Genomic DNA, 25,271 nt, shown 5'->3' on the forward strand with positions numbered 1-25,271 from the left:
GTTCATATTGGCTTTTCCTGTTTTGTAACCGTTTGGACTTTGGTCATGGTGACGTGTAAGCTACGGGGAAGCAGTGCCTGGGTGCCTTTGCGTTTCTCCATGGCCTGCTCTCCCGAGCCAGTTGGTCTCCCTTTCTCTCTTTGTATGTAATAGCGCATTTCCCCCCTTTCTAGCAAGCACTTTCAAAAGAACTGTATGTTGTCACCTAAAAAATAAATACGTTGTGCCATTTTGAAAACAACTACATAAAGTTTTTCTGCAGTGTAATTTCACAGAAAAGCCTAGAAATGTGTTTTCTCTTTCACTGACACTCTCACCTCTAGAGATTTAGCCTAAGGAAGTAATCAAACATGTTCATTTTAGTTGTACTGTAATAAGAAAAAGCTGGCTAGAAGCAACCTAAGTCTTAGCAATGGAGTATTGTTAAGTAAATATGGTATAGCAATGTAACAGTATTATGTGACTGTTATTTTCCCCCTCTCTTTTTTAAAAATAAAATACATATGGGGCACCTGGGTGGCTCTGTCGGTTAAGTGGCCAACTCTATTTCAGCTCAGGTCATGATCTCAGGGTTGTGGGATCAAGCCTTGCACTGGGCTCTGCCCTCAGCATGGAGTCTGCTTGTCCTTCTCCCTCTGCTCCTACCCCTGCTTGTGCTCTCTCTCTACCTCTCAAATAAATAAAATCTTTAAAAAAAATAAAAATAAAACACATATAGGAAAAGTGAGAAAGGTTTCCGAAAAGAGTTGTACAACCAAGCTGCTGCTACTGAGAATGAAAATAGCTAGATCTTTAAAGTGATGTAACTTCTTGGGGCGTTTGTTTCTTCATAAACTGGAATCACTGACCTCTAATCATGTCTGATGGGAGAGTCAGTTGGTATACATAGTTGGTATAGAGAAAGGTAATGCAGATTCAGAGTCTGATGTGCTGACAAGAAGCCGTATCCTCTTCGGTACATTTCATCTTTTCCTGGGTAATGGAAAATTTCTTACCATCAAAAGCTCAGGCTTCACTCAGGAATGTGTCTAGGCCTTTTAAATATAGAGCAGAATAGTAGATGGTAGAAGGCATATACTTTGGCTCCATTAAAGAATATGAAAGCTAATGAAGTTTTATTAACCTGTTGTGAAAACAGCAAGACACATGAATGATCACTACATAAGAGGAAATTTTAGAGTACCCCATTTGGTTCCAGACCAGATGGAGGGAATGCACTTGTCCTTGTTCCTCCCACTTAGTGCAACTAAAAGCCCTGGCCAGTGTATATAAAATGCACAGAAGATGATTTCGGGTGGGGAAGAAATGAAAACAGGCTGCTTAGAGCCCTGGTGCCCACAGGAAAGACATGGCAATGAGGCCCTTGGATTTTATTTCTGCCTCATATATCCCAGAGTAGGTGCTGGAAAAGTCAGCAACCAGGAGACACCAGTGGAGCCAGGCAGAAGCCCCAAGAAAAGCCAAAAGGATCAGGAAAAGGGAGGCAGCGTATCTCTAGCAAGAAAGGAAACATTTGATCATAACTGCAGTACTTCAGCCAGACAGCACAGAAAGAGCTGTGCTTCACTCCCACGTCCCTCAGCAGAGGCCGGTGGGGAAGCCACACTTCCACCCTCACCAGCTGCAGCAGGCCACTCGCTTTCTGCCAGGGCTGTGTCCGAAGTCCGCCGTCTCCCAGAAGCATCAGTGAAGGCCACGTGGAGAACCTTCGGCCCTCATCCAGGGGTCGTGAGATATCCCCTCCCCTTCTGGATAGGACGGTGTCAGAAAAGATCAACAGGGAAGCCGGGCTTTTAACCACCATTCAGAAGTAACAAGCCTCCCTCTCTCCCTTTACCCTCCCCCTTCCACACACAGTGTCAGTGAAGGCCACGTGAAGCGCAGTTTAATGAGGCATCCCTTCCCTTCTCAGCCGGAGCCTCATAGGGAGCCTAAACTTTCCCCGTGTCCCGGCAATGGGACCCCCTTCTCCCCTGTCTCCCAAAAAGTCAATGGAGGCCAAGAGGAAAACCTAGACATCTAACCCCATCTGGAAATAAGGAAGCAGCATCCTTCTTCCCCCACTGGCATAGCACTAGTGTGGGGTCAGAGGAGACCTGCCGACACAGAGATTTTAAAAAGATCCAGAGTCCCGTGACATAGTACAATGCAACTGAAGACTACTTCTTATACTAAGAACAAGCAAAATCTCTCTTGAGTGAAACGAGACAGTCAACAGATGCCAACACCCGACGCACACAGAACTTACATTACCTGATGAGGTATTTAAAGCAGCCATAACAAATTTTCATTGAGCAATTACAGACACACTTGAAACAAATGAAAAATAGAAAAATAAGGAGCAAATGGAAATTTTAGAGCTGAAAAACTCTAATAATGACAATTAAAAACACAGTAGATGGGCTCAGCAGGAGAATGGAGTGGCCAGAAAAAAGAACCAGTGAACTGGAAGCTAGAACAAGTTAGAAATTACCTCATTTGAACAAGAGAAAATAGCCTTGGGGGGAAAAAAAAAGAACAGAGCTTCAGGGACCTGTGGTACTAAACAAAAACTCTAATATTCTTACAATCAGAATCCCTAAAGGAGAAAAAGAGCATGAGGCTGAAAAATGTGTTTGAAAAAGTACTTTTCGAAGGAATGTTTGAAAATGTCCCAAATTTCACAAAAGATAGGAACTTACAGAATCAAGAAGCTGATCTACTGTCAAACATCGGATCTACCACTGATAATCTAGACTTTCTAATACACAGTACTGCTCAATTTTACATTCTGGCTGTTTACCTGCAATGTTTCTTACAAACCTAGGATATTATTACATTTATAAGAACTACACAGTCTTGTTGTGACTTAACTGTTCTTTTCTCTAAAATTATGCCTACTTGATATAAAAAGAACTGGCAACACCAAGAAACACCATCCCTCAGAAAGGCAGACAAAAAAATTGTTTTATCTTTTTAAGATGTATTCATCAGTGATTTGTTATCCTTAAGGAGGTCCTACAAATCAGTAAGAAAAATATTTACACCTCAATAGGAAAGGGAGCAAAGAATAGTTCCTGGAAGGAAAAACTTCAAAAAGAATCAAACAAAAGAAGTACTTATGCTTATACTCTGTAAGCTACAAAACACTGAAAGTTTTAAAGACCTACATAAGTTGGAAAGATATCGCATGTTTATGGATTGGAAGACTCACTGTTGTTTAAGAAGGCAGTACTCCCTAAATTATTGTACCGACTCAACACGATTCCTCTCAGAATCCCAGGTGACTCTTTTGCAGAACTTGACAAGCTGATCTTAAAATTCATGTGGAAACTCAAGGGACCCAGAATAGCTGAAACAATCATGAAAAAGAGGAATAAAGTTGGAAGACTCCCACTTTTCAACTTCAGAACTTACTTCCAAGCTATAGTATATCAAGACAGTGTGATACTAGAAGAAGGATGGACACAAATCTTTGTATAAAATTGAGAGACCAGAAATAAACAGTCAATTTGATTTTCAACAAGGGTGCCAAGATAATTATGGAGAAAGAATAATCTTTTCAACAAATGGTGCTGGGATAACTAGATATCTACATGTGAAAGAATGAAGTTGGACTCCTCTCTCTCACCATACACAATAATTAACTCAAAATAGATCATAGATCTAGTTGGAAGAGCTAAAACTATAAAACATTAATTTTTTAACTATAAAACATTTAGAAGACAGGAATAATTTTTCATGACCTTGGAGTAGACCAATCCTTTTTATAAGGCTCCAGAACCAAAAGCCCAAATGACTAAATTAAAAATAGATGAGTTGGACTTCATCAAAATTTAAAACTTTTGTGCTTCAAAATATACCATCAAAGTGAAAAGACAACTCACAAAATTGGAGAGAATATTTGCAAATCCTATATCTGATAAGGCAGTTCCAGAATATATAAAGAACTCTTACAACTCTCAACAATAAAATATGGGCAGATGATTGGATAGGCATGTCTCCAGAGAACAAATGCAAATGTCCAACAAGCACATGAAAAGATGCTCAGCCTCATTACTCATTAGGGAAACACAAATCAAAACCAAAATAAGATACCATTACCTCCCCCGCACCCCCCACCCCAAACTCAGATGGCTAAACTCTAAAAACAACAGCAAAGACAGATGATAACAAATGTTGGCAAGGAGGTGAAGACTGGAGCTCTCATACATTGCTGGTGGGACTACAGAATGGCGCAGCCATTTTGGAAAACAGTTTGGCATCTCCTCGCATGTTAAACATAGAGTTACCATGTGATCCAACAATTCCACTGCCACGTACATACCCACGAAAAATGAAAACATAGCCATGTAAGAATTTGTACATGGATGTTTGTAGCAGCATGATTCGTAGTGGCCAGAAAGTGGAACCCACCCAGTGCCCATCAGCCGGCAGGATGTTGCAGAGGTGATGAGGATATCTTAAAATTAGATTCTGGTGATATTTGCACAGCTCTATTAATACAAAAATCATGAATTTAAATAGGTGAATTTTGTGCTATATGAATTACATCTCAGTGAACCTATTAAAAAAGAAAAGCAGTTTCTTCACTAACCAGTAATTGTACTTCTAGGAATCTTTCATTTGTTCCTCCCATATTTATCAGGTGACACTGTTCTAGTGGGTGTTGTCTTGGGTGCTAGGGGTACAAGGAACGAGTTAAGGAGTGACAGTAGTCCCTACCCGACCCTCACCTCATCTGTGGTTCAGTCCTGTGCAGTCAACCCCCGTGAGCAGCAGATAATCCACCTTCTGACAGAGGGTCGGTAGTAGCCCAACACTGTGTTACCACGCCTCTCGCACTCACCCTCATCTCATCCCCTGGCTCTTTTACCATGTCCCATCATCACAAGAAGGGTGGGTCCAGTATAAGAAGATATTTTGAGAGAGACCACCTTCACATAAACTTTGTACAGTGTATGGCTATAACTGTTTTATTTTATTTTATTTTATTTATTTGACAGAGAGAAATCACAACTAGGCAGAGAGAGAGGAGGAAGCAGGCTCCCCACGGAGCAGAGAGCCCGATGGGGGCTCGATCCCAGGACCCTGAGATCATGACCTGAACCAAAGGCAGAGGCTTTAACCCACTGAGCCACCCAGGCGCCCCTATAGTTGTTTTATTATTGGTTATTGTTGTTAGTCTCTTACCGTGCCTCATTTATAAACGAAACTGTGTCGTAGATACATATGCTGTGTACAGAGCTCAGTACTCTCCATGGTTTCAGGCATCCACTGGGGCTCTGGAAACTATCCCTGGCAGATAAGGGTGGGTGAGTGTAACCAGAGACCATGATCTGAGAATTTTTTTAAAAAGACGTTCATCACATTAATTTCAACAATAATAAAAAGCTGGAAACAAATGAGCCACTGTCAGACAAATCATAGCATCTGGTAGAATGTTATGTAGCCATTTAAAATTAAGTTTTCACAGAATAGTCCTTGACATGAGAAAATGATACCATGTAATATGAAATAAGTAAAATGTTACATGAAATATCACACACCACTATGAAATCAATATTATTTCTGTAGGTAATGGTGTTAGATTTTGATTTTAGAGCCTACCTTTTCATCGATTGCTATTTCTTTTTATGTTTTCCTAGATTTTCTGAATCTCCTACAATAAAATATTGTATCTTCATAATCCTAAATTCCAAGTTTCTGTTAACACCAAGCAAAAGCACTGAACTGTGGCAGGCCAGGCCTTTAGATGCTAGATAGAGGTTTGTTTCCTTTGAGGCGAAGAAAACAAAACTATGAGGGAAATCTGATTTGCTGCTGATAAGAGCAGAATATTTCATTTGCCAATAAGAGTATGGAATTGTCCAATTTCAAAGAGGAGAGAAAGTATCAACTCTTGGGGCGCCTGGGTGGCTGAGTCAATTAGGTGTCCAACTCTTGATTTCGACTCAAGTCATGATCCCGGGGTCTTGGGATCGAGCCCCACCTCTGGCTCCGTGCTCAGTGGAGAGTCTGCCTGGGATTCTCTCTCTCCCTCACCCTCTCCCCGGCCCCCTCTCTTACACACTCCTGTGTTCTCTCTCTCAAGTAAATATATAAATCTTTAAAAAGAAAAAAAAGTATCAGCTTTTTATTAGAGGCTGTCATTTTTTCTTTGTGGCATATTTTCTGTGTTGAAGTTGGTTGAGTTTTGCATCTGTCAATATCAACCTGTCAGCAGTTCTTCTACAGCAAGAGCTGTCTTTAGTGAGAGCGCATTATGTGCTAGGCATTTTAAAACATCACCGCATCCGGTCCTTATGCCAGGCCGTTACGGCAGCTCTGAAGAAGATGTCATCACCCCTGTTCTCCATGAACCCCAGCCAACCCATCAAGGCTCCAGAGCTGGTTTGCATCAGAATCGGCGCTGTAGCTAGCTCAGGTTCCGGTGACCTCCGGGCTCACGTTCTTGACCGCAGCACTGTGCTGCCCACTCCAGACCCAGGAGGTGGGGAGTCGAAGGCCTCACCCTGGGAGAAGTCCGTCTAATGGAAGTCAGCACACACACAGGAAATGCAGCAATAAAGGACACAGGCCTGCAGTGCGGAACATTCAGAAATCACAGAATATGAGGAAATACTGTAGACAGTAACTATAAAAGAATTCTGGAGAAAATGGAAGGCTGCAGATCGCATTTGCACATTTCCAGAATATATTTATGCCATTGTTTGCCGCCTGTACTTCCTATTATCCTTTTGTTCTCTTCTTAATTAATGTTACAAGGTTTCAAGTGCTGTATAATTCAAAGGTAAATACAGGACGTAAATGATTCCGTTTGGGGGACTTGTTTTTATTTATTTTTTTTAAGATTTTGTTTATTTATTTGGCAGAGAGAGATCACAAGTAGGCAGAGAGGCAGGCAGAGAGAGAGGGAGAAGCAGGCTCCCTGCTGAGCAGAGAGCCCAACACAGGGCTCGATCCCAGGACCCTGGGATCATGACCTGAGCCGAAGGCAGAGGCTTTAACCCACTGAGCCACCGAGGGGCCCCTGGGGGACTTGTTTTAGACTGAACTGCTTGAAGCTCCCTGTGTTGTTTGTGATTCGAAAGGTACCCAGCCAGCGTGTCAGCATGTGCTGGTCTCTTGATAAAACCCATTTATTTCACCATCTCATCTTTGCTTGTTGCAGGCAACGTGGCTGTATGGCATCCAGATGACAGGCTTGCTCCTGGTCTGCATCCTCCAGTTTTTTAATTCTATGATTCTCGGATCGCTGCTGATCAGTTTCAACCTTTCAGTATTAATTGCAAGAAAACTTCAGGTAGGACATATTTGTGTCCTTTTTTTTTTTTTTTTTTTTTTTTGTATTTAATTGTGTGGGTAATTGGGCCTTATTTTCATACAGCACACAAAGGAAGATGTCTGACCACGTTCCCTCTGAAAAGCACTGAGGTCATTATTTAGGTGTTTTTTTTTTACATGCATGGGAAAGCATTTCTGTTTTGTAGCTTTCTGCTGTGCCATCCCTTCGTTTTGACATGTTTCTTTTCTTAGAGAATTGGAATCTTAGTTCAGGGATTAGCCAAAGATGCTTATTTGGATGCCGTTGATAGAAAATTGAAATAAAAGGGCAAAAATCTTTAAATTTTATTGTGTATGAATTCAAAAGTAAGAAGAAGCTGTTGCTTGGGGGGTGTTCATCACGGTGTCTTTCAAGTTGGCAGACACCGTATTAGTGATGGAGCCGCGCTGCTCTTTACCCCATCCTTCCGTACCATGTTATTGGTTTGTAAGTGAATTAAAATTCACTCAGAATCTTGAGAATCACAGGACTTACATTTAGAAACATGAGGACCTTTCCTAGGGTGTCATGTTTGAAAACACTGGCCTGATCTTTTGGCTTTATTCAGTAATTCAGATTTCTTAAAGTTACATGGGATTTAATTAAGAGTCCGTTGTTTTTCTTCATATAGTGTCATAAAGCCTGTTTTCTTTCTCATGAGCATATGAGAAACATTTCTCATAACCACTTTTATATCAAGAAGCTGTTTTACTTTCTGCTTTGGGAAGAATAAATCCTTTCTCTTTGGAATGAGAGCTGTCATGGACAAGCTGTCACAACGACTTTTAAACAGGCTTTAGTTGATTATCTAAAACAGTAGTTCTCATTCATCCTAACTTTAATTATAAATAAACATCATGCATATTTAACTCTTTAGATATTATATTTGATAATCTGTTAAGTTATCTAAGGGTTGTAAGAAAACTATTATATATCAAAGAGCACAATTTACCTTTTTTTATACAGATAGGTCTTTAATTGCGTTATGGCTGTGTCTGTGCTACATGAATTAATGGGTCAGTGATTGCAAGATTTGTTCATTCAGTGTATCTTGAGCACCTTCTGACAGACTCCATACTCTGGTTGCAAAGGTCTTAAAAAGAGAAAGATGAGGACAGTTTTCTGATCTTAGGAAGCTTATTATTATTAATTTTTTAAGTGAAATAATTAAGGAGGCACTTTATTTTTTTTAAGATCTTATTCATTTATTTGAGAAAGACAGAGATAGGGAGAGAGAGAGCTCAAGTGGAGAGGAGAGGGTGAAGCAGGCTCCAGGCTGAGCAAGGAGCCCATGTGGGGCTCAATCCCAGAACCCTGGGATCATGACCTGGGCCAAAGGCAGCAGCTTAACCGACTGAGCCACCCAGGTGCCCCAGAAAGCGTATTATTAAGGAATTCATTTACTCTTATGTTAGAAATGTACAAATATTAAGACACTGTAACCTCATAAAAATTGGGTTATATTTTCCACATATATTCTCTGTGTTGCATGATCTAATGTTTTAAATCCTTAAGTAATCTCTTCTTAAGTGTTTATGAAGTAATTTAAGGATTAAAACTCAACTGTTTTAATTTCTAGAAAAATCTGAAGACTGGAAACTTCCTAAATAGGCTTGGGAAACTGTTGTTACATTTATTTGCAGTTTTATGTTTGACACTTTTTCTCAACAACATTATTAAGGTAGGTTAATAAAATGACCTTTAATTTACATTACTACAGAATTACCGGTTTTACTTGCAACAAGCTCAGCTTTAACTTTGTTTCAGTAACCATTGTTTTGATTTTAGTCACTGACTTCTGTTAACTCTTGTTAAAGATTTTTTTTATCCATTTATTTAAGAGAGGGAGCATGAGTGGAAGGGGGTAGGAGCAGAGGGAGAGGGAGAAGCAGTTTCCCCGCTGAGCACAGAGCCTGACACGGGGCTCGATCCCATGACCCTGAGATCATGACCTGAGCCAAAGCTTAACAGACTGAGCCACAGGCGCCCCGGTTCACTCTTAATATGTCCTAACTTGAACTGACTTTCTGAGTTATTAAACTTTTTATAAAAGTTCAACTTTAAAAGCATTAAGTATTTCTCTAAATTTAAAAAATTCTATTTTTGAAGAGAGCATTTTCTTGCACTGTGATACCAAAAAAAGATGATGTGATTTTTATTGGGTCAAGTTAAATAAACTGGCAGGGCATCTGGCTGGCTCAGTTGGTGAAGCAACTGAGTTGGAGCCCCACATTGGGTATGGAGCTTACTTTGAAAAAAGAGAGATAAATAAACTAACTATACTATCTGAAGCACAGTGATTTATTAAGATGATTCTGCCCCTCCTAGAAGGCTGGTTTCAGGACAGGAGACATCTGCATGTACATGACAGACTCCTTCTCTTCCATAAGAGAATGGCAGTCCTTCTTCCTGTCTGTTGACTATCAAAGACTCTCACTCATCCAGCCGCATTAAACACTTCCACTCCGGGTCCTTGTCACTATGTTCTTAAACCCCAGAGTTCAGTACTTATCAAAAGCTTATTTGTGCGGAGCAATCAGCATTTCTGAAGGATTGGCTGAAAGATACGCAGTTCATACATTCCCCACTCTAGATACTCAGTGATCTGTGCCTGGATTAAGTCAGGAGAGAGCTGCCTGCCCGGACCATTGATTCTTGACTTCCCGAAGAATAACATCTATTGAATTGTACTTGATGTCTTGCCAACTACGTACAATGAGAGGAATTAGAAAAAATCTTCTTTGAGACTCCTGCTGTTTTTACTGTAGCCATGGGGAAAATTTCTCTTGAGTCTCAGTTCTAGGAGTGTTAGAATCTCTTTTGAGCAACTGGTTTGTTTTAATCTCAGAACCTGTGCTTTTATCTCTGTCTGCATTTGCTAGTTGAATGTGTAAGCCCAAATTTGTGGCTCATCTCTAGCGAATATATTTTAGGGACTAACCTCACTTCCCGGATTCATCTTCTTTTCTTTTCTATCTTCATTTTCCTTCTGACAGAACTTCTTTACCCATTTATGTCTGATGGATTTTTATAAGCCATATAGTAAAAATAAAATTATGTGAGTTATAATCACTAAAGATGTGCACTGGCATTTGTCGGTCCCCCGGAGGGCCACCACAGGGGCCTCCATTGTCTTGGTGTGGCTGAGTCTTCTGTCAGTTGTGTCTGCAGACAGAAACCCCAAAGCCAGACAGGCCCTGTGGGCTCTGTATTTGTTTGAGGTTTCAGATCATCATATCACTGGTTTTCTGATCAAAACATTTGTACTCTGCCCGGCTTCAGCCCTCTCCCTCTCCCTGAGACCAAAGAAGCTCATCTTTAATCTATTTTACATGTTGAACTAACACGTAAGATGGTTTGAAAAAATGATTCTGCTTTAAAAAAAAGAAAAAAAGGAACGGAGGGAGCTTGAAAGTCCCCCTGTTAGAATTCCTCACTTCTGGGACACCTGGGTGGCTCAGTGGGTTAGGCCTCTGCCTTCAGCTCAAGTCATGATCCCAGGGTCCTGGGATAAAGCCCTGCATTGAGCTCTCTGCTCATCGAGAAGCCTGCTTCTCCCTCTTCCACTCCCCCTGCTTGTGTTCCCTCTCTCTTGTTGTGTCTCTCTGTCAAATAACTAAATACAATCTTTAAAAAAAAAAAAAAAATCCCTCACTTCTAACAACTATTGAGAATATTTGCTAATTTTATAAACTCATGTGCACACAATCATGTGAAACTGGACACTGAATATGTGTATTCAATGGGAAATTATCAGGAAACCATGCATAAGGCACTCATAACAATTTTCATTTTCTCCCTCCCTGATAGAAAATTCTTAATCTGAAGTCAGACGAACACATATTTAAATTTCTGAAGGCAAAATTTGGGTTTGGAGCAACAAGGTATGACTGAATTTAAAATTTATGTTTGCTTTTTTATATTGAATCAGCAGGGACTTTAAAACTTAAGTTATCATTATGCCTTCAACTATAAAATCCAGGTTCATTTTGAGGAACAAAGTGTAGTTCACTTGTCTTGTAATGAATTTAATACTTTGCTTTCTTTTCATTTGTTCCCTAGAGATTTTGATGCAAATCTGTATCTGTGTGAAGAAGCGTTTGGCCTCTTACCTTTTAATACATTCGGAAGGCTTTCAGATACTCTCCTCTTTTATGCTTACATATTTGTTCTGTCCATCACAGTGATGGCAGCCTTAGCTGTCGCCTTCCATAACCTCAGGTACGGCATGTTTCAGAAACCTCTCCCGTGCTTTAATGAACTTTATCTGTGTTGCAGAAAAATGGCAGAAAAAAATTGAAGTTCAAAATATCAGACCTCAGACAGGGTAGTATGGTTCAGCTCAAAGGGGGATCATAATCAGATTAGAATGGACCCCACACGGAGCATTTAAGGATTGACCAGATAAGAGCCAACAAAAAGGCAATGCAGTAGAGACTGGTCTGGGGACAAGGTCCTCTTTGAGCCAGTTCTGCCTTGCCCTTATTATGGAATGGGAATACCCAGAGGACTTACTCTGCGGGGTTTTGTGGGGAGTAAATAAGTTAAAATAATAGTAGTTAGAATGCTGCCTCTCTCCTAGAATATTTTGTAGATTTTAGCTGTCATTAGCTGATGTTATTACTGACTCAGAGTCTCTGTTTTGTTCTCCGTATTAATTTCCTGTTGTTTTTCTATCTTTCTTCTACCTGCTTTGTTATTGCTCATGAAATATCAAGAGTTAACTCTTATTTGTTTTGTTGCATCTTGCTCAGGGGCTTATAAAATGGGAGTGGACCGTAACTGTTAGCATCTGCCAAAGTCTTCAGTAATAATTGACTATGTCTAAAAGGCTGAACATATCTACTCATCTGCTAAAAGAAAGAGTGAGGGAGTATAAAGACTTTTTTAAAGCTTGTAGAATACCTGCCTACAAAGCTGATGGAGGTTTTTGCATTTACTATCCATGTTAAATTGAAAGAAAATTAAGTGTAAGAAATTGAAGCTACTGTCATTTGTGAAAACTTAATGAAGCTCAGAAGGAAGCCCTTTTCTCTGTAGTTATCTTGCCAATTAAGGTGCTGGTGAGCTGTGATTCGCAGCCACCAGAGAGCCATGCTGGGAAAGGGCATTAGCACAAGTCCAGATCAGTTGAGATGTTTTATGATTATTAAGAGTGAAGCCACATTGAACCATGAAAATACTTCATTGACTATAACCTATTTTAGTATCTTTCAGAAGTGTTCTTAGCCCGGTATCTTGCCCAAGATAAAATTTAGTCCTGTGAAAATAGATGGAAATTATTCTAGACAGTGTAATTTAATATTATTCCAGACACGCCAGGTGTCGACAGGACTCTAGACTGCATGCAAAGCAGGAAGTTCAGTTGGCCTGCAGTCTTTTGTGAAAATGTCTGCCGTGCTCAGTGTGAATCTATGAGCCGTCTCTGCAAGCCGACTTGCTGTATGATTGTAGGTAAAGATTTTAGAGCATCCTCATCTACCAGGTAGGGGTATCAGAACCTTATTACAAGAAAAGCATTAAAGTAAAGCTCATTAAAGTGATGTAAGAATTATAGTATCTTAATATTAAATAACTGTTAAGTCATTTGAAGGATATTTTATCAATGCCAAGTATCCAGAGTATTTCTATCATTTTAATACTAGGAAGGATGATACTACTATGTTTACCAGGCACATCTGCATTCGTGTAAAGGGTAGGACGGCGAGGGGATTAACTCAGGGGCTCTGTGTTCACGGGACTGATTCAAGCTTTCCAGCTTGGCAGGGGAGATGGGAAGAGGTGTTGCGAAATTCTCTCAGGTATCAAGGGGAGATGAGAACATATGTTCTCCTTGTCTGGAGCACTCTTTCAGTAGCAACATAGAAGCCAGAGTTTGGGTTGTGATATAGAACATCTAAGTAAAGGTTATTACCAGTGGTGAAAATTCCCCTAGAATATCAATTTGATTTTCATGTGAATGTAGGGTGGTGAAAGGATTTCTAGGAAGGAAGAGTTCTCTAGTTGCCTGGAAGCATCATACATATCCAGGTCTATTGGATTTTATGAAGGGTAAGTGGGGCCTTGTAAAGGTACTGGTTTTATCTTAAACTGGCAGCCCTTCCTGCTATTTCCGTATTCCCTTGACAACAGATGGTGCAACGGCCGAACTCACTCACCCATCTCAGAGTCTGTAAGGTTCAGACAATGAGATAGGACAGTGCACTCTTCCCTGGTGTGATGAGTTTAGAATACAGCATATCCCCCATGCAGTGTTCTTGCCACAGTAAATGAACTTGGCTCTAATAATTAACCTCTAGATCTAATTTCAAGTTTATAAGGAGCATGGACATAGAGAAATGTATTCAACACCACCACAAGGAGACAATCAGCCAAATCTAGAAGGTGGGAGTAGTTACCGGACAAATGATACATTTCCTTCTGCCAATAAACGACCTCCAAGTGGAGGACACTTGTATTGATTGAAAATAATTTAAAGAGACATTGATGAAATGCAGCATGAAAGCCGTGGGTCCTAATTCAAAGAAACCACCTGAGAAAAGCAGTGGCATTAATGGAAAATAGAATATGAATTGAGTGTTGACATGATAAAGAATTATTATTCATTTTATGGGTTAATTATTCTAATGTAGCCAAATTTGATTAAAAAAATCATGTTAGACATCTTTAATGAGGTGTTGGTTGGCTAAAATGTGATCATTTGGTCAGAAGGGAACTGATTTCCATGTTTATGGATTCATTTTTCTTTTTTCTTACTTGTAAAAACTTGTAAAATGCTAGTAACTCATGAAGTATCTCTAAAGAAATCTTGTAATTTAAGTGATTCCAAAAGAATTTTTTCTACTTCCTTGTAATTTAAAGGGTTAAAGTATTCTAAATTTTTACTCAAAATGAAATTTCTTGTATTCTAGTTATTAATGCATTATAACAGTTTTATCCTCACAAATTCAGAATTTTGATTTATGTTGATTCATTTTATCTTAGAGCAATAACACATTTCTAAATACATGAAACAATAAGTTTCTGGTATCTTTAAAAAAGATTTAACGAACTTAAAATGATGTATCCAGCTTCAATTTTGTATGTGTGCTGTTTTATTCAGTGATTCTACAAGCCAACAATCCACGGGTCAAATGGTGAAGTGCATGATCATCCTGAAACCAGAAACAGCTTACAACCTAATACATACCATTCTGTTTGGATTCTTGGCACTGAGTACAATGAGGTATTTTTCTTACCTGTTTGCTGGATTGATTTTTTGTTTGATCACTCTTTACCTGACATGCTTTAGCAATGCAGCTTGGGTACTCACAATCCTCTTCACTGATAATTATGGTTCCCATAAAAATGTCCTTGTTTACCATTTCCTCTAGTATAAAATATTATTAGTAACCAGTCTTTTCCTAATTACCAATATTCCTCCATTTTTACTTATGGATTTTCTCAAAAGGCAATGAAATTCATAACTAACCCTTTGGCAGACGGTCTCCACACAGCCTCAGTCAGACTTTCCTCCCACAGACGGCACAGCTGTGTCACACTGCGGGTCTCTCCGCAGCTGGCACGGGTCCACCTCTCCTGTCTCTGTCTTTCCAGAATGAAGTACCTCTGGACGTCGCACATGTGTGTGTTTGCGTCGTTTGGCTTATGCAGCCCCGAGATATGGGAGTTACTCCTGAGGTCAATCCGTCTTTATAACCCAAAGAGGGTTAGTGCTGTCCCTTTGCTATTTCATTTTCATTTTTATGAGTTTTAGGATTTCTTTCATGCCAGTTCCTATTGTTTTCAGTAGTTGCCTGTTCACCAGTCTGATGAAACAGAGACTGCTGAAAATAGATAACTGACACATTATGATTTTTTTTTAATTTTATTTTAGAGAGCGAGAGAGAGGGCCAGTGCGAACAGGGGAAGGGGGAGGGGCAAAAGGAGAGGGAGAGAGAGAATCTTAAGCAGGCTCCATGCCGGGGGCAGAGCCCAGGCAGGGCTCAAGCTCACCACCCTGAGATCATGACCTGAGCCAAAATCAAGAATCTGACACTTAACCAACCAAGCCACCCAGGTGCCCTGACACATTATGATTTTATAAGGAGTTGTTTTTTAAATAATTTTATTCTGAATCTTAATTTTATTTTTTAAATCATTTGGGTTTTTTTTTTCCCAAACCGTAAGTTAGATATGCTCATTATACTGAATTTGGAAGTACTGTAAGCATACAAGGAAAAATTAAAAATCACCAATAACCCCATTATCCAGAGTTATCACTACTATTATCATTATAAATTATACTTAGAGCAAATATAAATGTACGGTTATGACTATTAGCCTATAAATGCAGTTTTGAGTTGTTCTCCCCTAAATATTCACAAGGTGGCAATATGGTAGAAGCTATGAGTATCTCATGAGTGATCGGACCCTTACATTGACTTAGTTGTTGGGCAAATTGGAGACTCATGCTCCATTAAAGGACATTTCTGTTGTTTTAAAAAGAAAAAGTCATGTGTTTACAAAGCAAAACTGTAAGGCAAAAATACCTTTGATCTAAATAATGTCTTTCTTATATAGATATGTATAATGCGATATTCAGTACCGATATTAATACTGCTGTATCTGTGCTACAAGGTAAGACTGATTTTCCTCATTCTTTCCATCATTAATCTAGCAGAATAATTGCTTTGACTCAATGTACTCTGTCTGTTATTGGCAAATAGAATGATTTGCAGAGGTTACAAACATCTCCTTCGCTTCTCATGAAGGCACTTGGCATTGATAAGAAAACTGATCTGTTTCCCAAATAGTATTTAACAAGTAAAAAAATATTATAGCAAAAACAACTACAGTTTAATTTTTCTAATTAATTTTGATTCTGACTTACTATTCAGCTGATGCAAATTCTGAAAAGAAAAGTGTTTTCAGACCTATACTGAGGTGAATAAAGTAGAAAAATAATTTTTCCCTGTTACCTGCCTTATACAGAGTAAGAGATCCTAAAATGCATCTTACTTTAACCTACATATTTCATTAGATGCTTAAAATCATCTTTGTGAGAGGCTGGGTGTACACGGTCCCAGATTGGCCTCATGAGCCATCCTTCAGTTTCAGTAGGAAATCATGAACTCCGTATTTCAGGGGACTGGTTTCTGAAATAGCTTTAACTGTGCTTCAGTTCTGAGAATGCTCCTCCAGAGACAAGGAGTCGCCAGTCAGGCTATTTGGTGACCCTTTTGTCACATCTTTGAAATTTAGAGTCTTGAATCTGTACCTGGGCAGGGAGCACAGACTCTTGCTATCTGGTTGAGCTTTTACCCTCTTTTTAAAAAATCTGAAGTATTTTTTTTAAGTTCAGATTTTTTCCTTCAAATTTGGTTTTATGTTAGAACAACAGATGTCCTAGTCTATAGGACTCTTGGGCAGGGGGCCGCTACGGGGGGTGTCACCCATGGAGAGGGTCAGCTAGAGCAACTCAGTGTTTGGTTTTATTTGCTTATACTTTCACAGAAGATTTTTCCTGAAACCAAACATTTTAGGCTAAAAATCATGTTTGCTAATCACTATATTGGATGATTCTACTGTAAATATTTCAAAAACTTATGCTCTATCGTGTTCCTATCAAAACATCTACTCTTGCAGGCAGAGCGCTGTGCTAACTCCGATACTGGAAAACATAGAAATAGGTTATTTCTTCCACCCGGCCTCTGGGAATTTTATTGCTCTCATGTAAATAAATGAAACTTCTTCAGAAGCTCTGGAAAGCAATGACTAAAGACTAAACAGAGTGTGTGTTTAATAATGAAGGAGGTAACTTGACCTCTCCACATTGGCTCTGAGTGACAAAACACCCTCCTCATAGAAAAGATTGAGCTCACTGTGCTTCTTGGCTCCCGCTAACAATGTACGCACACTATGACGGTCTCTTTCCTACAGTCGCTCTGTGCGTAGGCTGAGTTCTTAAGTGTCAGCTATGTATTTGGAATTTTACTGATTTTTTTACAGCTATTTGAGGACTTAAGTCTCTTGTTCTTGGTAAAATTGAGGAAGGAGAGTATAGGAGAAATAAACTACGTGGTACAGCACTGGTTCCCAAAGTGTGGTCCCCAGAGAAGCAGCATCAACATCACTTGGGAACTTGTCATAAACACAGATATTTGGGTCCCACTCCAAACCAGACCTCCTGAATCAGAAACTCTGGGAGTCGAGTCAGAAATGTGCTCTGGCTAGGTAATTCCCTGTCATAGCTGACCTACGTGTTGCAGGATGTTTAGCAACATCCCTGCTTTCTAACCCCTCGGTGCCAACAGCACCTCCCTCCCGTCCTGACAATCAAAAATCTCCAGACATTGGGAAGCCTCCCCTTGGCATGGAGCCAAATCCCTCCACCCACCCCTCTTGAAAACCATTACTATTTAAAAAAAAAAAAAAAACAAGAAAAAGTGATAGCACCAAAAAAAACCCATCATTTCCAGGAAATCTACACAGACATTCTTTGAGTAAGAGAGTGACTCAAAAGAATCCCTCCAAAGATTAGCCTAGCATCAGCGTAGCCCTTCTCAGCTCTTCTCTGTCCTTCTCAGGCCTGGACTTCAGGAGAAAGTCCAGCTTTCACTGCACAAAACAGTCTAGATATTGCAGCCTCTCAAAATGTGAAATCACAAAGACAATAGAGATGTTATGTATATTAAGAAGTACCCTGAAACTGAGGCTGTTTTCCAGCTGTTGAAGATTTAACTGTAAGTAAAATAAACTGGATTTCAAAGACTGACTTTGAGATTCACGGAGCAATTGTAATGAGGAGTTCAGGTTTTCTTGTTCCTAGCAGTTTTGCTATATGTCTCTTTAGAACAATCCTTTTTAAAAGGGAAAAGCATGCACTTCACTCTAAAACCAGGAGTTTAATAAAATCACTACCCTCGTGTTGATGAACTTACTGGCATTGCTGAAATATCATTTAGAAGCAGCAGTTAGTGATCCAACACTTACTTTCACGTTGTTTAAAAAGTTTATCACAAGACGGTGTTACTAGATTTGAACATTTTCAGAATTAACAGCAACTTCCAAGCTGGTAAAATATCTAATACCCATTGAATTTATAGATTCCGATATGTGTTTTATACCAAAGGAATGAGGATATACCATTAAAAAGTTGGCATTCTGTTGATTATTGAAATTAATAGGGACAACTGAAATATTACATAGGTATCATGGAATCACTATGATTATATCTCTTCTAAAACTTGGAACCGGTAGTGCTGAAAGCTGGTTTTCTATCACCAGCAGTTTTCCTGGTTCACATACCCAGGGGATAAGATGGGAATGAGCACTAAAAATGGCTGAAGATGAGATGATGAGATAAAGTGACAGGGCTGACGCCCAGCCACCAGCCAGTCGGGTGCCACTCTGGTTCCAGTTAGTGGTTCTGAAGTACAGTCACTACATTTCCCACATTAATGAAGCACAGACCCATTGTCAGTGGCCTTCTTCCAACATAGGAATTCTGCTGTTCACCCGAGGGCGGATATAGATGATCAAGCTTCTTAGCCGATCATCATTTGATACAGCAGTGAACGTGTAATTAACTGTTGAATTAAACAGGCAATTATGTTAGAAAAGCCATGGACTTGGAGTGGGATGTTTACACTTTCTCTTCATCACCTTAACTAGCTCAAGTTGAGTAGGAGGCCACGGTGGCATAAATAGAATATTCAGGTGCATCAGATTTTCCTGGACAGTCCTGCTTTCCAATACTCTTCTCTCCCATTGTACCTGCAGTTACATTAAACAGCTCAGGGCATTTGTCCAAATTTCCAGTGCAGACGCTGTGATCACAGTGAGGAGGGGGCTGGATGCGGAGTCAGGTTTCTAGCGGTAGCTCTGCCCCTTTGTGACCTGGTCAAGTCATCTCTCCGAGCCAGCGTCTGCAGACGAGTAAAATAAAAAGTGAACAGCAGGAGAGATGGCACCTTCTGGGTCCACTTTCTCCCTGGGTAGCTGCGGGGGTGAAGGAGATTTCTGTGTTCCAGAGCATGTTTGCAGCTCCACAGCCGTGCTGTCTTGGGAGGGCACTTTCTGTCTTGAAGCATAGATGGCACGAAGGAAGTTAGAGTGTCTGACACCCTGTGAGCTTCCTGGTGGCTGCCATTCCTGTCCTCTCCAAATTAACATTTGCCTAGATATTAACGTCACATACGACAGCATTTTCGCTAGAGTAAAATAAAAGCTCTTTTTAAAAAAGTTGACGACCCCTCCCGCCCTGATCAGCTTGGGCTCAAGACAGTTTGGGGAACTGGTGTCAGACTTCAGCTTGCCTGATGCCAGGAGGGCGCATGGTGGAAGGAGGTCGGTCTCATGCTTCTGTTGTCCTGTCCATGTAGCTTGCAAGTTCTACGCAGTTTCTCCTCTTTCGTTTGAATCTTAGCAATAGTTGTGGGTGCGGGGGTGGATTTTGTTTTTGTTTTTGTTTTGTTTTTAATTTCAGTTCTGGCCAGGAATGATGGATGAACTCTCCGAGTTGAGAGAATTCTATGATCCAGACACAGTGGAGCTGATGAACTGGATTAAGTAAGAGGATTTTTTTTTAACCTTTAAAATGTAAAGTGCCTTTTAAGAGTCACTGTAGACCTCACCTGGTATTTCCTTTTTTCTGAATCTAATTGTGAAGATACATTTATTTTTAAGTTTTTCTTTAAAACTCTGTATTTGGAAATAATTCCTTTCCATCCAAGAAATACTCTCTCTAACCACAATCTCACAAAGAAGGGAAAAAACCCACACGGAGAGGAAAACAGAGCTGGAGGATAATGGAAAGAAAGTTTTATACTCTCAACCAATTTCACCTTGATCATTTCTTTCATTTTAATACCATTCCGATTTTCTGTGACTACTAACACAGGGAAGTATTCCTTCCTTGCTAATCATGTAAAAATGACACTGTAAACCACCGTTAGAGTCCTGCTAGCTCCTTGCACATTGCATTTTAACTAAGCATTTTACCCAAGCCTGGAGCTAAAGGAAACTGAAACTACAAAGGCTTCTCTCTGGATCATCATGGTATTTGGAATTGTATTGGGTCTTACTGGTGCCTGCGCTCTGCTGCTTTAACTCAGCATTCGGCGTCAGGACCAACTCTGTTTAGGGAGACTGGCCTCCCACCAGCACAAAGAAACTTTTCTACCCAGAGCAGTATTCCTGTGCCCTGTACTGTTGTACTTCCCTGCTTTATAACCAAAAAGCAGCAGTGTAATTCCTCACATGTAAATAGATGTCGCAAATCTTGTGTGACGTACTCCGAAGACATCGGCTGTACCGTCTCCATCCCTTAGAATTTTAGCAGCCATATTGGCACTTGCTCGTGACTGATGTTGACTAACCGGTACAGTTTAGCACCGCTTGTGTATTAAGAGATGGTAAATGTTTGATAGCGTGGGTCTCTTGAGTGCAATACGTGGCTTTTATAGAGATTTATGTCTAAAATATATATGTGGATTTGGTCCCAATGTCGGACTGGCTCTGACTAGATGCAGGGAGTATAATTTTTCATATATTTCCAGTGCTGAGATTTCGAAGCAGGCTTTGTCTTTATATATTTATTTAACTTTAAATCATGGCAGACAATTATAGAGTAAATAATTCCTTCAGTATTTATTGTGTATGGGGAAAGAGGGTTATTCATATAAAGAAAAGCTAATTACTTTTGCATTAACTATAGTCAGCTGGAAATTCATGACACGTACATCTGAAGGTGAGGCAGATATTTTCTGTTTTTGAAATTGCACTCTCGGTACAAATGTGCAGGGCACCTGCTTTCTGGTAGAATCCGAAGCCAGCGGGTCTGGCGGATCTACCTCAGTCGTTGCTGTAGGCAGCCCACCTCCACTCCCCGGTCGTAGGGGAAGGAGTCATAGCGTCAGTCAACATACAGCCTAGCAGGTCCCGAGTTGTGTTTGGCAGTGTCAGCCTGGATGTACTTACCGGAGAGCCTCTATTTCCATGCGTGTCCTCACGAAGATTATTTAAAGTGACATTTCTGGTTCTGAAAAATTGTGGATGAGAGATTACATCCCTGGTATAAAGAAGACCGTCTGCTAGTCTGCTATTTCTCTCATTTGGGAAAGCGATCTTTGTTCCGTGCTTTCTCCTCTCATTAACATGGTCCTCCCCCTGTGTGGAGACATATTCTTTTTACTCTTTAAAAAATCCTTAGCAACTGGAAAGCTTTGTATTGTTCCAAAATGTTGGTTCCGTTGTGATCTACTCCTACTTGTTTTCCTCTTAAAATTCTTCAAATCCAAATTATTGTTTTTGCAAAAAATAGCTGCTGGGCATGTTCACGAAATAAGCTAAGTGATGATGAATATATGCCAGGATAGGGTCTATTTAGACACAAAATGTATTTGTTTAAATCAACATTTAAATCAGCTCTGGTCTGTCGCCTTCCATTCCAAACACAAGGGAATATATTTCATACTCTTTTTACTCGCCTTGATTTCTTCTGCTTTTGAAATATAAAATATGACCTTCAGCTTTCATCTTAGTACTTTGATCGGTCACATGTGCCTGTGACACGAGTAGGGCGGAGCTGGGCTGGAGAACGGGCCTGAGGATACGTGGCGTGTGGCTGAAAGTCTGACATTGTCTCAGGGCAGCCCCCAGGCCTCCCATGGGGACCCAGCCGTATCAGTGAGAAAGGAATGCCTTCCCCCTCCGCCCGGTGTGCTGCTGTTCTCAGCCAGCCGCCACGATACCGGCCACGTCCCTCTTCCTCCAACGCGTACGGGGGCAGGGAGGCACCCTCCATCGCAGAATGGCTGCCCTTGAAGATGAGTCAGGATGAGAAACAGTGACCTGCAGAAACTGTAGGTGAACCTCCAGTGACCCTCCATGATGGTACAGGGCACCTCCTGTGGGGAGCATTGGAAAGAAGCTCACCCGCCATGTCCCGATCTCTGCTTTGCGTACTTAGCGCTGGGGCAGACCCACGGTAACGCCTGCCTTAGACATCGTTCTTGTGCGCCAGGGACCCTGAGCGTCCATTTGGAGATTAGGTCTTGCCTGCTGTTCACTTGGGCTTCTCGGGGTTGGAGGGTAAATTGAAAGATTCCATCACTTCAGCAAGACTTCATTCTTTTCTTTTGGAGGGGCTCGGGTATGACCTTCTATTGGCTAACCAGATGTCCTCCACGGAAGATAAAGGACCACTTCTTAGGATACCACTCCTTAACAGCAGAGGGGCCATCCTGGAGGGATTTGATTTCTCTGAAAATATTGAATGCCTTGATACGTGGAGTTTTCTCTGAACTCGTATACTTATGAGTACAATTGAGCAGCTCATTACTGAGCACCAGCTATATATAGGACATGATGATGAATGTGCAAATGGGGTGGCCTTTTTTTTTTTTCTTAAGAGGGAAATAAAGAAGTGAGAGGAGGGGCAGAAGGAGAGAGAGAATCCTAGGCTCCATGCTGGCTGTGGAGCCTGACACAGGGCTCCATCTCCTGACCCTGAGATCATGACCTGAGCTGAAATCAGGAGTCAGACATTCAACCAACTAATCCACCCAGGCACCCCTAGAGTAGAGATTTAAATTTAAGTATAAAATTAAGAACACTTTGAGATTCAGTCCCTCATTAATCAGCGAGGACATGTTGTCTCAGTCAGCCCCAGAACCTTCCTTGGAAGAACTGGGAGGCCGCTCCCCCCACCCCTTCCATGGGCGAGTCGCCTGTTGCTCCCCCCAGATTTGAGTGCCCATGTTCATATTAACTCCTTTTTGCTGATGTTTCCTAAATACAAAGACTAAAAACCTGGTATGTTGGGCTTTTTGGTTTTTTGAGGGTTTGTTTTTTGTTTTTTTTTTCATGTTCTGGTATCACTTTCAGTGAGCCCAGAGACTTGTTGGGCTTTCTGTGTGACTAGGAAGCACATGAGGCCAAACGCCACAACGGTGGGCTTCGTACCTCGTTCCTTTGTGACCTCTGAGTGTTTCAGTCTTGGCTCCTGAAATTCTTCTCTGACGTTGTGCAATTAAGACACTTCTAACAGATTTGAATATTGTGAGATATGACATTTTAACTATGGGGCTTTAGAAGATTTTTCACTAGCAGCAGTCTCTTTTCAGTGATGAAGCCCACATATACAATATTTTCTCAATGGGACAAAGAAAATGGCCCAAACTTCCTTAGCATTTTATCAAAGCAGAAGGAATTACCGGATATTTTAAACATGATGAAGGTTAAGTTCAGACCTTAAATGCCTATAAGCCTCTTTTATATTTAATGAGTCATTTTGTGGTATTTGCATAATTCTATAAATTTTTGAAGTGTAGATAAAGCAAATGTTCACACATTATATTATAATGCTCAGTTTACCCATTAGTTCAACAGTAATTAACTTGTTGAAGCTTAGAGCTTCAAAAATAAATGAGATTATTTGTTCAAAATGCCATCAGGTCTTCCTGGAATGACATTTAAATTATGTAATGTAAATCCGTTTGACCTGTGAGTCCTTGTCATTATTTAGTGACATTTCTTACAGAATAAATTGTTTGCAGGTTGGGCAGCCTGCTATAGAGCTTGGCAGAGAGCTATAAAAACAAATTATCCTTTCATTTTATACATCATTTGTTCAAACATTGGTAAAAATTGCTTTGTTTTTCTATAATAGAGAAGTGTCATTCAGTGGTTAAAAGCACATTAGCTATTTTAGACACAGACCACAGACCTTGTGAGCAGAAGTATCTGAGAAGGAAGACTGGCCAGCATTACACCTGCCATACTGCATATTTTAAGTTAAGGACAAAGGATGCCTTTCCCCTTTGCCGACTAAGTTTACCACAGAAAATATAAAACACAGTGAATCTAGGGTTTTCTTAAAGTTCAGAAAATGTGTGATTGTTTTTCATTTTGTTCCACTTTGCTTGTTTGTTTTACTTTGCGTTTGCTTTACGGGTAAACTTAAATATTTAAAGTAGCAGTGAAATGTCCCAGATTTAGCACGGGGCTAGCATATAAAACGAAGTCAGCAGAAGAAAGCGAATAAACATCATCTCTGCTATGCTTGGAAGTCAGTAGTTTTCAAAGAAGTATTCTTTCTGGTTCATTTTATAGGCATTAGGATACTTGGATTTTGCTACTTTAAATGAAACCAAAGACCTTAGGGAAAGACTGTTAACAATCCAGAAGATCCTTGTACCAACAGTTGAAACAGATCACATTCCTTTTGAACTTTCTGACTCTTTTAATGAGCCCAAACATTAAAACACCTCACAAATGAGTACAGCTTATTTCATTTTTCCCTCAAGGCCTCTCAGCAGCCATGGGATCCATCACCCTGCTCTCCCGGGGTCTGCACCTGCTGTGGGGGAGGGGAAACTCAGGTGCTCTTAGAGCACCCAGAGGAGAGAAGCTAGATTTGCCATGGTTGGACCTTGTCTGGTGTGTCTTGTTTCCAGGATAGCTAAAGGCCCACAGAAAGCACTAGTAAATACATGCCAGACTAACCCTCCTTTATTCGGAAGTGCTTGCCCGTAGTGGGAGCTGCGTCAGGCTCCCCTTGCTTATTAGCTAGTGAGCTGCCCTTTTTTTTTTTTAAGATTTTATTTATTTATTTATTTCACAGAAATCACAAGTAGGCAGAGAGGCAGGCAGAGAGAGAGAGGAGAAAGCAGGCTCCTGCTGAGCGAGAGCCCGATGCTGGGTTCGATCCCAGGACCCTGGGATCATGACCTGAGCCGAAGGCAGAGGCTTTAACCCACTGAGCCACCCAGGCGCCCCACTAGTGAGCCCAGCACACAGTAGGCCGTCTGTGCTATGGTTTGACTGAATAAAGAATAACTTTGTGACTCCCCAGCAAGCAGTTCAGGACTCGGGACATTTGAAACCTTTGTGAACTGTGTGAGTCATCCAAGTGGTATGATCAGAGTCAGGGAGGAAGATGAGACCTTGGTGTTGAGCCATGAATAGACAGTAGTCATCC

General features: G+C 40.6%; 1 protein-coding gene across 6 annotated transcripts in view; it reads left to right on the forward strand.

Annotated features, from left to right (window-relative positions):
* DPY19L3 (dpy-19 like C-mannosyltransferase 3) overlaps positions 1 to 25,271 on the forward strand; it is a 70,640-nt gene that overhangs the window by 35,474 nt on the left and 9,895 nt on the right. For 5 of the 6 annotated variants that reach the window (XM_045987482.1, XM_045987481.1, XM_045987478.1 and 2 more), the window contains 8 exons: positions 7,154 to 7,285; positions 8,886 to 8,987; positions 11,117 to 11,190; positions 11,369 to 11,527; positions 14,409 to 14,531; positions 14,903 to 15,014; positions 15,869 to 15,925; positions 19,776 to 19,858. In XM_045987482.1, the coding sequence (XP_045843438.1) occupies positions 7,154 to 7,285; positions 8,886 to 8,987; positions 11,117 to 11,190; positions 11,369 to 11,527; positions 14,409 to 14,531; positions 14,903 to 15,014; positions 15,869 to 15,925; positions 19,776 to 19,858 (842 nt within the window). The remainder of the gene's footprint in view (positions 1 to 7,153; positions 7,286 to 8,885; positions 8,988 to 11,116; positions 11,191 to 11,368; positions 11,528 to 14,408; positions 14,532 to 14,902; positions 15,015 to 15,868; positions 15,926 to 19,775; positions 19,859 to 25,271) is intronic. The other variant, XM_045987483.1, reaches the window with a different exon arrangement.

The sequence above is a fragment of the Meles meles genome, chromosome 19, assembly GCF_922984935.1.
Source record: "Meles meles chromosome 19, mMelMel3.1 paternal haplotype, whole genome shotgun sequence".
Lineage (NCBI taxonomy): Eukaryota > Metazoa > Chordata > Mammalia > Carnivora > Mustelidae > Meles > Meles meles.